A 15,879-nucleotide genomic window follows, 5' to 3' on the forward strand; every position below is an offset into this window, starting at 1 on the left:
ATCCAGAGCGGCTGGCAAAGTCTTGTCACTTTGAATTTATGGGGAAAACAGGAGGTGTTAAGGTAAGAAAAGAGAGTTTATAAGTCAGAAACGGTTTTAAAATTAGAAACCAGGGTTTAAAGTTATAAACAGCAGTTTTAAACATAGAGCCGGGGTTTGAAGGTAGAAAAAGGGGGGTTTAAATATAGAAACAAGAGTTTTGAATTTGGAAACCAGGGTTTTAAAGTTATAAACACCTTAAACAGGGGGTTTAAAGATTAACAGAGGGGCTATTAAAGTTATAAACCTGAGTTTTAAATACAGAAACAGGAGTCTCTGATTTAGTGTTGTCCACCGAAATGAGGAGCTGTTGCTTTTATCTAGGGTTAAGATCAATCTGTGTTAAATTATCCTGATAAGAAAAAAAATGATAATGTGACTAATATTTACCATCTGCTGCTGACACAAAGAGACCGATGACTCGGGCCATCGGTGACCGCACTACAGAAATGTGGCTCATCTCTTCTCGTCAGTAATGAACTCTCATTATCACAGCCGAACAATCAACATCTCATTTTCCATTCTAAGCATCTTGACACATGAGCACAGGGAGAAAAAGAGGACGGGTGAAATACAGTCCCGGGCCGGAGCCTGACGTAGACTTCACGGCTCCACGTCTCACCACAGCTGATCTGATAGAGCGCAGAAAGGCTCCACTCATGCCTGACACTGGAGTCGGTTGAGGGGAAAGTATAGATGTTAAAAGTACATTTATGCGCCATGTAATGAGCCATGCCTCGGTAATTAAAATGCAACATGGGAACATTTTCCAGCGACGGGGCAAACCCAGCTCACCTCATCTCAGCCACCTTTTTATTTGCGGAGCAGCGTTTATTCCCACTTGACATAAATCTTTACGACACGAAGTCGCTGGCGTCTAATCGATGCGAGACATAAAGGAGAGCGGAACTTTTAAGGGATTAAAGGGGCGAATAGATTAGCCACGCTCGATATTTGCGGATATTTTGGCTGGTGATAACCACTCCCAGGAGGTCACGGTACATGTTTGTGCCAAGAAGAGAAACATTACTCAGGTTCCATTTTGTGATTTGAACTTCAGTCTTCATTGCTTCACTTTTCATGACTTTCACTGATCTGACAGGTTCTTGGTGTCTTCGCAGGGAAAAGTTTTACACATGAGACATACGGTATTCTCTATTTTCACTGGGAGCAAGGACTTTTCCTTGTAACGGAGCAAAGGTCACCAATCTTACTCAATAAAGGAGTTGGTCTTAATACTTTTTTCGCCACTGTCTCGTCATAACATCAGACGGGGCCTTGGTAATAGATCTCTCACTCGCATTTTATGGAGATTCATACTGGCAATTTGCGAACGTACAATTTAAATCCACCATTCTGCGTAGTTATTGTCCCAGAATAATGTTGCAATTCCTGTCTTCCTTTGAGCTTGTGATGCATGAGACGATAAAGAAAATCCCCAGTGACTGTGTTATCTCCGCTCAGAGGAAAACCCACGATCGTGTTGTCTCCTGAGATCCAATATCGCTGAATTGAGATTACCACGTGGTGCGTCAACCCAACCCAGTACGATGGTGAAAAAACACAGATAGGTTTCAAAATGGATGTTTGGATGTCCCAACTTTACATTTGTTTGGGTTGAATTTTCAGTTCCTCTCCTGTCACAACCCTGTGTGAATGCTCCGGCAAGGTTTACTCACAAAGAGCATTTGGTTAGGGTTAGTAAAAGAACCAGGTTTTGCCTTAAAATACCTGTTTTGATCACCGTGATCATGGGTTGAAATGACTCCAGGTGTCCCTAAAGATATCCAACAGTGGGACTCAAACTGCGGCGGGTTGTAAAAATGCCACCACTGACCTCTCCGCCTCCCGATTTGAAAGGCGGATGATAATCTGAAAGTGATAATGCCACGTCTGGTACAAATTAGGTGACCTGCTCTGGCCGACATTCAGCGTTTCGTTCAGACTGACGCGTTACTTTGGCTCTGATGCAAATTCCTCTGACTTAACGTGCCGCCAACGACAACATCCGACTGGTAACGTGTCACAATGAATAGCTTACGAACACTGAATAATCTGAATCTGCAAAGTATAATATATATATGCATCAAATAAACGTAGTGGAGAAGAAGTGAAAAGTAGCAAAAAATGGAAATAGTCAAGTGCCTAAAAACTTTACTCAAGAACAGCACCTTGATTTCTAATAATCGATGACAGAAGCCATATCGGTCGAGCCCCAGTGCAAATGTCAACCTTTGTGGTATCTGTGGGGTTTGAAGGAACTATAACCGCTAACATTATATCCTGTTGTTGTTAGAACGTTTCAGCAATCAGTAGACTCATAAATCATTTGATCCCAAGACAATTAAACGCTGAATATTTTCCTTTCCTTAAGCTAAAATATCAACATTTGCGGGTTCCAATTTCTCAGGTACGATGAATTCCTACTTTTCCTTGTCATTCTTGAGAGTAAATGAAGAAAAGTTGGAATTGGTTGGAGAAAAGAATCGATCCGAGGATGTTGCTTTCGGCCTCTGGGAACTTGTGACCGGCATTTTCCCACTTTTTCTTACATCCTAACGAACGATTAATCGATTCGTCGTGGATATAATCGTTAGTCGCAGCCCATGAAACTTTTTTTTTTTTTTTTTCCCCCCCCCACCATGTGATATTTAGCTCCAATAAAAAAAATCTATTACTGAGGAGGCAGCAGCAGCAGCAGCGGGCCTCCCTCACCTCTCCACAGAGGAACAACTAGAAAGACGCACTATTAGTTAATGGCAGCGGGTTTATTATACCTCCCCCCCTCCTCATAAATAAACAGCGTTGTTGGAGCCTCGCACCCCGTCACTCACCGACCCTGAAGCCCTGTCCGATGAGCGTGTCGGCCGCCTGCCCGTTCTCGGCGATCAGCGTGGTGTTGTTGCCCTGCTCGCAGGTATCCTGACACTGTCCCTTCAGGCAGATCCGCTTGCAGATGAGGGGCGCGATGACCACCTTGAAGCGCTCCCGGGTGGAGGAGCGCTCCGTGCACCACACCAGCCTGTGGACGCTCAGCCAGATGACAAGCAGACGGGCGATCAGAGGGGGCATCCTGGCATCCTTCGCTGCCCTCCGCGGAGAGCCGGGCACGTGAAATCACAAGCTCCGGGGCAAAGAAAGCTCCAGCTCAGGGGCGCCCGCTTTGTTCGCCGAGGCACAACTTTGACGTCTCATGCGGCGGAGGAAAGAAAAAAAAAAAAAAAGAAGAGAGAGAAAAGAAAAAAAAGAAAAAAGCGCGTCCTCCCTCCTGTTTTCTCCTCAAGGGGGGAAAGAGAGAAAGAGAGAGAGAGAGAGAGAGAAGAAAAATCACTTTCCTCGCGTTCCCGAGTGATCCGTCTGCGAAACCGACACGTTGGACATCTTCAGAAGTTCCAAAAAAAAAAAAAAACCCTCAAAAAGTTCTCGCTCTTCTTCTTCTTCCTCCTCCTCTCTCTTCTTCTTCTTCTTCTCGCCTGTTGAGCTGGGGAGAGTGCGTATGTGGGTTTGGGAGAGACGGAGAGAAAGAAAGAGGGGAGGAGAGAGGAGAGGGGGTGAGAGAGAGTGAGAGAGAGAGAGAGCCAGCCCTCTCACTGGAGAAACCTGGCTGAGGGCCAGCCAGGCGGTGCAGGAGCAAAGCAAAGCTGAAAGTGGTTTCCTTGTTGGTTATTCCTCCTCACACCCTCCTCCTCCTCCTCCTCCTCCACCTCCTCCTCTCCTCTGCTGCCCCCGCACAGACCCCACTGTGCAAATCATAGCGGCACAGCTGTGTGTGTCACTCTGGAAATTAAAAAAATAGAAAAAAAATATACTGACATACGACATGTTGCCGTACACACATTCCTGCTCTCCTTATGAGTGTGTGATGCATGAAACGATAAGGAAACTCACCAGTGACTGTGTGTGTGTCTCCGCTCAGAGGAAAACGCGCGATCATTTTGTCTCCAGGGATCAAAAAGTCCCTTAAAGCGTCAGACGTTCTCATAAATGTTTAGACTGGGTCGTCAGGGTTAGGCAGAGGTCAAGTCGCTTTAAGGAGGCAGCAGGTGGACGTCCCAGTCATCCACGCATCCACATGTGCACAGTCATCAACACAGATGCAATGGTCAAAGGGAAGAGACCTTTTCTGCCTCAGTCGAGGCATGTGAGCGGTCTGCCGAGGTTGCAGCATCACCACTGCCGACAGGAACACGCCGGATGAGCTGATCAAGGAGGCCGGCTCTGTCTTGGGAAGCCGCCCTCGGCCCAGAGGCAGGCGGTGGGAGAAAGGTCGACTTCGGCCCAAGTGTGTGAAGGAGCGATATCGCTGGGCCGAACTTCCTGCCGCTGTTAGTCAAACAGCGCTGCTCCCAGTAGACCCCAAACACAAACACCAGATCAACTTCAAACGGTGCAATCTCATCATCCCAACATCCATTTTCTGCGTGTTCAGTGCGCAATGGTGTAAATATTTCTGGGTTTTTTTTCTTTAACTTATATTTTTTCATAATAGTCCACAAAATCTGGTGTAATCAAAGTATAAGTGTCAGCGTGCGCCCTGTCTGAAGCCGGTGAACGATCGCGACTGTGTATTTGTGTATAAATGACGTCTTTCAAATGAATTGGGGATCCTGGGGTTTCCAGGGGTTGGATTACGCGGGATCAGCTGTAAGAGGTCATTTTATGTTTTTGGTTTTTTTTTACATTTTAAAACAAGTCCCCATCGACTTCAGTTGATCGGGACAATCCTGCAACACTGTTGTCATAGTCAACAATGTTTTACTGACAATGAAACTTCAGCCCACTTTCCATCTGCGTGAGGCTCAGTGGATAATGAAGTTTAATTTTGGGGGGTGAACGTTCCTTTAATTGTTAAAAAAAAATGGTCTTCTTCCTACTGTGGATGAGCCCAATAAAGGTTTTATTGTTAAAGGTGATGTTAGCGCTCCATTCACTGTTGGTTGGTTTAAACTCCCAAAAATAAACATTGTGAGCTTCTTGTTTGGTAATCGATAGAAACTGTACTCGTCACAAAATGCACAAAGTGCAAAATGTCCTTCCGGAAGTCGTTAAAGTAATGAAAACCAAAAATTGGCATGAAAAAAGGAAACAGGCAGCGATTAAAAGGTGTGACAGTGCGGCACTGTGCGGATCACGCGGAGGGCAGCGAGCGTTCGGGGGTGGGGGGGTGGGGGTCACATGAGCCGGGGCTGAATGTGAGAAAGAGACAAAGAGGCAGGAAGAGAGGGAAAACAGGGAGAGTTGAGTCACTTCCTGTCCAAAAAAAAAAAAGTGAGTGTTTACCTTCAGTCGCTGAGGAAATGACTGCATGGGCCTGCAGAGAGTTCACAGGCCGCTCTCACATTTCTCCCTGCCGCTCGCCATCACACTGACTGCATCATCGGCTGCCAACACACACACACAAACACACACACAAACACAAACACATGTCGGTCACACATAAACTATCTCTGAGTATTATTATTAGCACAATATAATTACTTCCCCTCTGAAACCTGAAACCTTAGTGTTTCTCACTGCAGCGCACAATAACAGCTGAATAACACGACCTGAGGATAAAACCAGATGTGAACAGAGTGAACTTTGTCCAGTGGAAGTATTCAGATGATTTACTTAAGTGAAAGTACCGGTAACTCATTGTTTTTCTTACATCCTAACGAACGATTAATCGACTCGTAAAAGTAAAAAGTAAATAATTACTCGATCACATGTAAAAGTCAAGATTTTACCTCGATAAAAGGAAAGGAAAGTAAGTGGACAAGTTTGTCAGAGTACTCGAGTAAATGTAATTAGTGACTTTCACTGTTCATTCAAAGGTCACATGACATTTCCTTTCCCTTCTTCACCTGATGGCATTAAAATGGCTGTAGTGACATGCGTGGCCGGCCCTCTCTCGCCAACACAGAGGTGCTTCACCGGGTCGTTTTTTTTTGTTTTTGCGAGCTTCCACTGATGGGTTCTGGGATATGTTGTGTTTAAGTGCCTACCTCAGCACTTGCTTCAACTTGATGTCATAAATCCCACTTGCGGTCTGTTTTGTTGCAACAAGTTTTCGCGTCGCTCCGAGTGAGTCTTCAGGTTACTTCATGTGGTTGTACGTTACAGTGATTTTCTGCACCAGTTCCTGCTCCCCCCCCCCACCACCACGATCAACAACATGAAGGCCTCTGACGCTGCATACACTTAGCCCTGAGCTAACAGTTAAACCCTGGGATAACTTAGCCCCCTTTAACAAACAAACCATTAACCCAGTTATACGACGCCCGGAGCTGTACGCGTCACACTGTTCTTCTAATCACTGTGGATTACATTTCTGTTGTAAAACATGACTAATGTTTACAGTCTTGAACGGCACGGGACTGTTCTCATAGCCCATTATTCAGTTTAGCTCCGTTTCACACTGGCTCCTTATAGCCCCATGAATGACTCTTAGGGATGCCCCCAGCACTCTCGGGGCTAACCAGAGACTAAAGTTGGCCTTAGCCCACTTAGCCCACTTTAGGAGTGTGCCAGACCTGTGCCAGTGTGAACACCTCCTTAATCTGGGAGGTTCCAAGGATACTTTTAATATAGATAGATTATATCGATTGTGAAATATCAGATGTTCACAAGCATTCTAACGATTAATTAGACTTGTTTAAACAACACCAGAATGGACGCATTTGCAAAAAAAAAAAAAAAAAAAGAAGTGATGCGGAAAGTTCACCTGCTGTTTGTAGCTGACAGTGTATTCTAGTTTCTATTTTCATTGTTCTACTCTTACAGATTAACAAGTGTAAAGTGCTACCACCTATTGTCTGCCCCCCTCAAATACGTGGTCTTTGACTCATTTTAAGGGGTCACCAGATGAATCTGAGGGGTCACGAGACACTGGATGGTTTTCCAAATTCCGGCTTCTAAAGATTATTCAAATTAAACAGGTTTTTTTAGAAAGTCAAAAAGGGCCACAAGCAGAACACAGTCACTTCTTAAATGATAGAGACGCTGTCGGATTAATCTCAGTGGCTCCCTAATGGTGTGCTGAGGCACACTGGTGTGGCATGAGGCAAGTCCGGGCGTGCCATTGGATTCTGTTACAACCATAAATTATTATTGCAACATTCAGCCATCTTAATATACTACATCAGTACTTTGCGCACGCTCATTTCACAATGCAGAGGCAAGTTCGGATCTTTAGAGCAACTTTACCAAGTTTCAAATGAATTCTTGAGTCATCATTCAATAAGATACGCAAGAACACAGTTGTTTGTCAAACCTTATTTGAGATAGAGAGAGATAAAAATAAACATGTACAGAGTGATCGGAGAACACGTTACGGAGGCGACTTTGCATGGAAATGAGGATGTGACTTAAATGAATGGCTTGCCCTTCTTAAATGTAGATATCTCAGTAAAAACACTGTGGATGGCTTTAAAAATAGATTCCTCCTTAAATCTCTATCAAGTTTGCTCCTCTAATTGATTTTTGATCATTCACTTGCCAACAACTGATTTTGTAATCACGGAGAAAACAAATGACATCTCACACTTCATTGACAAATAAGGATAGATTAAATGATGGTCTAAAGCGAGCTGTGGAAAATACTAAAGTGCTAAAGTGTAGTACGAGTTATTTTAACCTCACTTTTTGATACCACTATCTTCTAGATGTGATTAAAAACTCATTCACCTAATTTGAATATTGGATATTATTCTAGCACCCTAAACAATTAACAGTATGAAGTATTGCGCACAGTCTAATAATGAAACTACAGAAGTCGGAGCTGTAAAAGCACCTTGATCTGAACATCACAGCGACGCAATCACCGTCTGACCTTCAGCACTTTGGAGGAATTTATACATTTTGCAACATACGGACTCTGAGTTTAATATACCGCCAACGTGAAAGCATGACACAGACTGATAATATAGATAAAATGCTGCTACATGGGTTTTTTTCTGCTACATCAAACCCGCTTTGCTTCCGTAATCGCTGAAGGCCACGTCAAATAGCTAGTTTGTGTGCATGAACACAGCTGTCATTACTCAGCATCAGGAGAGGAGGAAGGTGTTATTTGGGAGCCGTCTTTAGGCGTGTCCGCAATATGTTTGGCAGCGTTTCAGTCGGTGGAAAAACTCGCCTTCAGGGTGACTGCGGTTTTCCCTGCCGTGATACAAAGAAATGAACTGATTGAAAGAGACTGGCATGATCTAAAATTAGGATACACTCGTGGCTCCGGCATGGAGCTGAAATCGCCACGTCATCGATCCAGTTCAAAGGAAGCCCCTCTACATCAGATATATGAAATAAACAGCCACATAGAGGAAAGATGTAGAAACAAGGCCCTTTAATATAGTAACATTTACAGTAGGTAACGGGATGGATGTGATGTGTGGGGGGGGGGGGACATATTCTGAACACAGAAGCATAAAAAAAATGAATCCAGTTCACATTTAACACTGACTTCTTCTTATGGACGAACGCCATTTCAGTTTGAACCTACATGCAAAGGCCTCCTTGTATGTCATACAAAAAAAACAATAAATATGACTCACTCTGCAACTCATTTTTCGGGGTATACAGTAACATTTTAGAGTGCCTTTTTAAAATGACTTACACTTGTAAATGTACATAGAATAGTTACACGGAGATCATAAGAGTAGTATTCATGGAGACCTACAGTATAGCTCAAATAGCCGAGGAGATTAATGCTCTGCCGACAACCCCGATGCATCAGTCGCGTCTCACCAGGGAAAAGCTTAATAAGATTATATATATATATATATATATTTACAGTGAATGTTAGCATACTCATGTTTTTAAAGCACGTTACGTCGTAAAAAAGCAAAAAAAAAAAAAAAAACAGTCGTTGCACATTTTCCACCAATGTTAACCCTCATTCAACCGGATAAAATGGCTAAAAACTACATTCTTATATACAGAAACTGTCGCCAGCAGAAGGGAACAGATATGCACATGCGAGCACCAAAGTCTGTCCGCTAGTAAATGCTAGTAATCGGCTGGTAACAACAATACAAGTCCAGAAGAGGAGAGGCTTTCTAGACGTACAGTAGCAGCTTCAACAGAAAAAAAAAGAGAGAGAGAGAGAAAAAAAAAAGGAATGCTGAGATATGGTCCATGACAAAGAGAGACTTGATAATCAGTGAAACGGCGTTGGAGCTGGTTGATCTGTGTGCGTGCTGATGACAGCTTGCCGAGCCCGTATCCTCTTCAAAACATGCCCCTGTGTGTTTTGTGTATTCAGGGATATCTTCAAACTTAGCCTCGACACAGATAAATTCAGCTCGAATGAAAACATTACCATTGTGTAACTGATGAGGGCTCTGCAGAGAGACGAGAAGATATAAGACCGAGCAGAGCAGGGCTGCACAATGAGACGCCTTCGACTGAGGAGTAGCTGGTTCATGCTTCGTGAGGACATGACGGGGGGAAAAAAAGAGGCTGGATGTTACTTTAGGCTTTTTCGTTTGCAAATGGCCTCATTAGGGCTTAAACTCAACAACTCAACTGATCAGTTATGTCCACTCACTGGGATTACTTTTGACAATTTGTGCTTTTCTTTTTGTAGTGGTTATTATTACTTCAACGTAATGGCGACACCCATGTCATTGTGGTAAATAGGGATGCTCCCAACAGCTAATTTCCTTGATGCTTAAATAGAAGGTTAAACTTGGGACTAGTCGAGCGGTTTCAAAGTGAGGAGACAGTCTGAAAATGAGCAAAATGTAGTGTAAAAGGTCAGACGTGGTCAGTTAATAGCACATTTTTAGACGCAACAGTAAAGTAATGTTGTTAATGGATGCTCATCTTTATAAAACAACACTTGTCAGTATATATTACGTTAATATGGAATTTTAAATCTGTAATTAAGTGAGAAATTAACTAAAGAGACTAGTTATTCTTGCACTAGTGACTAGCGATGACATTCACAGTTAACCCTAACCCAAGACAATTGCTGGAAAAAAGAATTCGACATATTTTCCTTAATTGATTAGCGGAAGAAACCAGATGACTATAAGTAAACACATTAATTCTTTAGTTGAGAGATCGATTTCATAGTTGGAGACAGACATTGTCTAGGATTTCAGTTAATACCGCATTTAATTTAATGATTTGTGTTCCTGCTTTTAAAGGATGCATTAGAGTGAAAAAGATTAATTTTTGCTCCAGTTTAATCAGCTTTTCCAGCTGACTAGAGCTGCAATGATCGAAAGAAAATTACTGGCAGCTATTTTGTTTATCAATTATTAGTTTTAGCACAAATGTCAAACACTTGCTGGTTCCAGCTTATTAAATATAAAGATTATGTGTTTTTCTTTGTCAGTTACAAATACAAAAAACTATTAATCTTGAATTAATTACAACCCCCCCTACCACTTTCCCCGTCATGTCATCCACAACAAGACACATCTGAGATAATACACAACACCTCTGCTCAAATTATATCATTTTATCAAGATAGAAACTGAATAAACCAGTCAATAATGCCCGGCTGCATAATCACCATGCCCTGTACTTCTGCACACAGGCAGCATGAACCAGCCCCTTGGCATCCATTTGAATTTTTCATGCAGCTCGATGTGTGTTCAAAGGCCTACAATAATTCAACAGCAAACTAAACCTCCGACTAATGTGTAAAACTAAAAGAAATTCATGTACGAGTCTGTCCAGACTAAAACGCAGGTGGGAACCATCTTAAACAGCAGCAGCAGCGGCAGCAGAGACTTAGTCGATGTTTGACTGAGTGCTCAGGGCACTTAATGGCAGGAAACTGCTCTTGTCTGCTTCTGCCACTTTCTAAATTAATGCTGGACAGTCCGCAAACCTGCAACTCTCTGTGCCAAAAACAACCTATCTGCTGCTGCTGCTGCTTGAGGAATGTCCTAGAAAAACACTTGGCTTTGAAGAATGTGCAGTGGATATTTTTAAAGTTATTTTTATTCTAAGTGTGTAAAGCATGAAAAGGTCAGAGATAAACTCCGAGGCTATGGTTATATGTAGTCTGATTCTTCTTTAACGGCATGGAACAGAGACTTTATCCATCATGTTTACACCTCAACCCATGTTTGTCATGTGGAGCAGGTTTCATGGCGAGAACGCTGACAGTTCCTCCTTTAATCATTATCTACACACAGTCCACAACTGAGCTGTCGTCCTCCTCGGCTCCCCACTCCCCAAACCTCATCTGAGGGGACGGAGCTGCTGGGTGGAGGTTGTTAATGTCATCCATGGCGTCTGCGTCCGTGTCGTCACTGGCACCGATCCCCATGTGGCCGCCTTCCTCCCGGTGCGTGCGGATGTGTTTCCGCAGCGCGGCGGGCTCCTTGAAAGTGCGGTTGCAGAAGGGGCAGCAGCACGGCCTCTCCCCGGTGTGAATGAGCTGGTGGTGTTTGAGGTGCTGCAGGCGGCTCAGGCGCTTCCCGCAGATGGCGCACACGTAGGGTTTCTCCCCCGTGTGTGTGCGCCTGTGCTTGCGCAAACCGTCCAAGTGGCGGAAGCAGTTTCCACACTCAGAGCAAGAGTATGGCTTCTCACCCGTGTGTATGCGCAGGTGGGTTTTAAGCGCTCCAGACTCACGGAAGCGGCGGCCGCAGACTCCACACGGGTAGGGCTTCTCTCCGGTGTGGATGCGGATGTGCTTCTTCAGGCTGGAGATCAGGCGGAAAGTCTTTCCACACTCGAGGCAATGGTGAGGCCGATCTCCAGATGGTTCCCCTATTGTGTCAGGGGCCGAAGGTCCTGCTGAGTCCTCTGCTCTGCCTGGTGAGAGACTGTCTCCTCTCCCGGCTCCAGCAGTCCGAGCCAGTTGCTTCTGTCCATCGAGCCCGCCCTGCTGCAGGCCCCCGCTGCAGTCTCGGACAGTTCTTTGGTGACGCAGAGGATGAGTAAAGGAACGCTGGGAACCTTCGTCCCCTCCGACTTGACCGTAGCCAAGGTCGCCCACGTTATGGGACGATCCCTCTCCATCACCGACTCTGCTGTCATTACGCAACCCAGAATCCTTCCTGCTGGGCTGACCAGAGCCTGAAACCGGACCCTGCTCCTCTTTAATCTCAAACCTGGATGCTCCACCTGGTCCCTGAGACTGCCTCTCATCTAAAAACAGATGAAAACATACACAGATCACAGAAGTTAATCCATGCCTCAAATAACAGTAAGAGATTGATTAATTACAGCTCACACTCAGCCGAAAAACACAGAATAACACCAAGACGTTGTATATTTACCTGGTCTGCTGGAATCAGAGCACATATGCGATGTATTGGAAGCAAAGTCCAGAGCGTGGTTAGTCACAGAGCCATCTGGTTGGATTGAAAGTTGGCACATTTTGTAGTCGTCTCGTGGCTCAAACCCATGAAGCGAATCATCCACGGAGCCTCCGAGCCCCAGGTCAACACCAGCCCCGTTAACATTTCGGTTATTCTGGTGGTCCCGGTCCAAGCCTGAAGTCAATGAAGCCATGGAGGACAGAGACGGTGCGAACACCGACTGACTGACTGACTGAGGGCCTGTGTATGAGATCTGAAGCTGATCTATGAGCTTCTGAGCGCTGCACAGACACTCCTGTAAAGTCTTCAGCTCCCTCTCTGACACCTCAAGACGCACCTTGAGTCTCTCGTTCTCTTGCTCCTTGTGCAGCAGCTCTTGTTGCGTCTCATTGAGCACAAGCACCACTTCGCCCAGGAGAGTGTCGACTGCGGCGGACATGGCAGTTTGAATGGTCGGGGCGAGCCGTGATTTCAGCGACGTTACAGTCATGTTGCCCTGCGAAGCTCCGTATCCAGCCTTGTCGGGTTTCCTATCATAGCAGGACTCTACCCCGGTTCTGTCGGGGATGTTGATGATACTCTGTTTACGGTTTCCACTGTGGACCGAGCCGCCGCCGCTATTTGATGGAGATGAATCCATGTTAGCATAGCCTGTCCGCCTGGAAGTCATTATTTTAATGTAGTTAGCTAGCTTTAATTCAGTTAGCTAACGTTTACAGGCGATGCTAACGCTTAGTTACTAATCACACTGTCCACCTTCGAAACGAACTGGATTAATTGTGCGGGTTTTGTTGCCGAAATGTGTCAGAAAACTGGGCGAAGCACCGACAATTACATTTGACCCATTAGCTGTGACAAAAACAGTGCAGCGTAAATGAACTGTTCGCTGGGCCTGGCTCCGCTCGCTAACATTAGCCTGCTAGCTCCACACTAACAGCAGCAGCCGGTCACAGACGGACTCTTGCAAACAGTGAAACTCTGCAGGAGAAATGAGCCGGCGGTCTTTCGCTGCGTTTTTCAAGTCCGTAAATTACTGTTCAAAGACTTTGATACCATGGCCCTCAGCGGCGACTCACCCATTCCCAGCTTCTGCCTGCTGAACTGTTTTCTTACTGTACACTGAGGCCTGTCGCACACAAATGACGTCGGCAAAGAAGCGCCCTGATCAGTTTGTTTTTTGCCCTGGACGAAGACTTGAAGGCAGTTTCACCTCCTCAGCATCAGCAAGGCATTACAAAGAGGAAGGATTGGTGTATTGGTGTGGCTTGGCCTTCTCTTTAATTAGATTATCCTCTGTCACGCATTTTTCTTTTTTAGAGAACAAATAGGATTAACTGTGCATCTAAAATGACCAACTCTGATCAACAAGGCCTTGTTTGTGTGTGTGTGTGTGTGTGTGTGTGTGTGTGTGTGTGTGTGTGTGTGTGTGTGTGTGTGTAATTTCAATATTTTTGTCTCCAGCAGGTATAACAAATTAAATGAAGCATTCTCATTAATGTAGTTGACAACAGGACATCCTGATTTACAGCCACTGACACTTGGCAGAGTCTCAGAACACCATCATGTGAGTGGATTAATAAAAGACTTGATTGAAGTCTGTTTGGACAATAAAAACACTAACGAATAAAATATTTTTGAAATTATATAATTAATCACTAAATAATAATAGCAATAACAGAATAAATTCATAAGATTCATTAGCAAATTGCAACTATATTTATATTTAATTAATAGTTTGAATCAATAGCATCCGACCTTTTAAAGACTTGCTGTGTAGCCTGTAATACATTTTTCGATTATTTATCATTTTATTATGCCTGTTTTGAAGCATATTGTCTTTCAATGCAAGCCTAATCAAAAATTACCACCACACTTTTTTAAATAGGTTAACATGCTGATTAGTGCATGGTGCACTAACATGGTCCTTGTAGCTACAAGTTTAATTTATTAAAGCATACTCCAATTCTGACAGACTGACTAGTTGATTTGAGTTGGGTCCATGTGACAGTGGAGCATGCGTCCTGTCTGTCAGCCTGCAAGTCAACACTCAGGGTAAATTGTGCTTCCAATTTCGCATCAGTGCAGCAGCCATTTGCGAGGAAAAGCTAAAGTTTGTCCTTTTCAAGCTAAAATGAAACTTTCTAGGGTTTAAAAATACAACTACCCGCAGGCCAGCGACCTCTCAGTGGGTTATACAAACTCTAAAACAGACAAGATAACAGTTTATCCCACAGCAGCAGCCTGTTTTTTAGTACAGGATGTTGGGGCCAGAATATTTTAATATGGGAAACTGGCCAAACATGTCATGATCTTTGTGATGCTTGGCAGATGAACCGGTCATTGTAAATCCATCATGAGGACTAATTCCTGTCACCCACACCCAGTTGTGTAACTGAACAGAAACAGACCCCGCCTGGCTCTTCCAGTCATGGCTTCTATAGGCTGTAGGAGGCACTGCAGACTGCTCCATTAATGGATGATGCTGAGCTCAGGTAATGAGCTGTATGAATCACACAGTTTTTTTCATTGGATCGGTTCCTCACGATCATACACCTACTGAGCATTTGAACATGTTTAATTTAAATGAATGGTTTCACATTAATATTGTTTGCTCAGAGAGATGAAGTGAATCATTGGGCGATGCCGTCCACTGAGTGCGGCCTGCAGAATTAATGACATCATTATTGAAAGTCTGTGATGCAGTGCCTCATCCCTGCATCTAGTTAACAGTGAGCGAGCAAGCTGTTTTGAAGATGAAAGCGCGTCTTCACAAATCAACTAAGTGAAGAAGAATCTTGGACTTGTTAATTCTAGTTTGATGGATGTATTTGGCCTCCTTTAAGTGAAAAAGAATCAGCTGGCACATGGAGTTGTTGTTGTTTTCCCCTTTAGGCCAATGAAAAATCACAATGATTTATTTGACTTGTGGGAAAATAAAAAGAAAGAAAGAAAGCAGGCAGCATTACGTGGCCAATAAGTTGCTATGATCACAAATGATACAAATCAAACACTCATGCTATTTATTCTAAAGGTCTCCTGCTCCCGCTATAACCAGGACTTGTAGTATTCATTTGGGCTGCTCCCATTTCATATATAAAAATAATTAGTTCCTCATGGACTTGTTTCTGATTAGGAAAGCAGACCCATCCCGACCAAGTGGCGGCGGTTTGTGGAAAGAGTGACGACGTGGTGCATGGCAGAGAGGGATTATGTAAGAAACCATCTAACAGTTACCATCTGCTTGAATTTGTGTCATTTCCAGAGTCACAACAGAAGTATTTCTGACGTAGCGACTCCACCTCCGAGTTCTAAGTAGCTAATTTTGCCTGACACATCACCTTTGTTCCTGTTACCTCATTAAAAAGTTTGTGTCTCAGTTTCCTTATTTGGACTGTAGATAAACTCCCCATGGAGCTGCAGCTGACTCACTACAGAAGAGCTGAACAGGTGCTCCACCATAAACACGAATTATCATGAAGTAAGACAAACATAGACGTGCCTCTCAGTGTGATACATAAACACAACCCGTATTACGCAACACATGAACATACCCGTCCCACACACATCCCTGCAT

The 15,879-nt window shown here is 44.1% G+C and overlaps 2 protein-coding genes across 8 annotated transcripts in view; both read right to left on the reverse strand.

Annotated features, from left to right (window-relative positions):
- The window catches only part of ltbp3 (latent transforming growth factor beta binding protein 3), a 43,896-nt gene extending 38,475 nt beyond the window's left edge, over nucleotides 1-5,421 (reverse strand). For 3 of the 7 annotated variants that reach the window (XM_030438301.1, XM_030438303.1, XM_030438300.1), the window contains exon 1: nucleotides 2,874-3,552. In XM_030438301.1, the coding sequence (XP_030294161.1) occupies nucleotides 2,874-3,111 (238 nt within the window). In that variant the 5' untranslated portion in view covers nucleotides 3,112-3,552. Of the gene's footprint in view, nucleotides 1-2,873; nucleotides 3,554-5,319 lie in introns of those variants that run through there. The other 4 variants (XM_030438307.1, XM_030438304.1, XM_030438306.1 and 1 more) reach the window with 4 other exon arrangements.
- Nucleotides 5,422-8,347: 2,926 nt separating this feature from the next.
- Nucleotides 8,348-13,461, reverse strand: LOC115594622 (zinc finger and BTB domain-containing protein 17). The gene is made up of 2 exons (XM_030438817.1): nucleotides 12,264-13,461; nucleotides 8,348-12,132 (listed from the first exon to the last, which is right to left on the reverse strand). The coding sequence occupies exons 1-2, from the start codon at nucleotides 12,973-12,975 to the stop codon at nucleotides 11,162-11,164; spliced, it is 1,683 nt and encodes a 560-aa protein (XP_030294677.1). The 5' UTR covers nucleotides 12,976-13,461; the 3' UTR covers nucleotides 8,348-11,161.
- Between the last annotated feature and the right edge of the window lie 2,418 nt (nucleotides 13,462-15,879).

The sequence above is a fragment of the Sparus aurata genome, chromosome 13, assembly GCF_900880675.1.
Source record: "Sparus aurata chromosome 13, fSpaAur1.1, whole genome shotgun sequence".
Classification (NCBI taxonomy): Eukaryota; Metazoa; Chordata; class Actinopteri; order Spariformes; family Sparidae; genus Sparus; species Sparus aurata.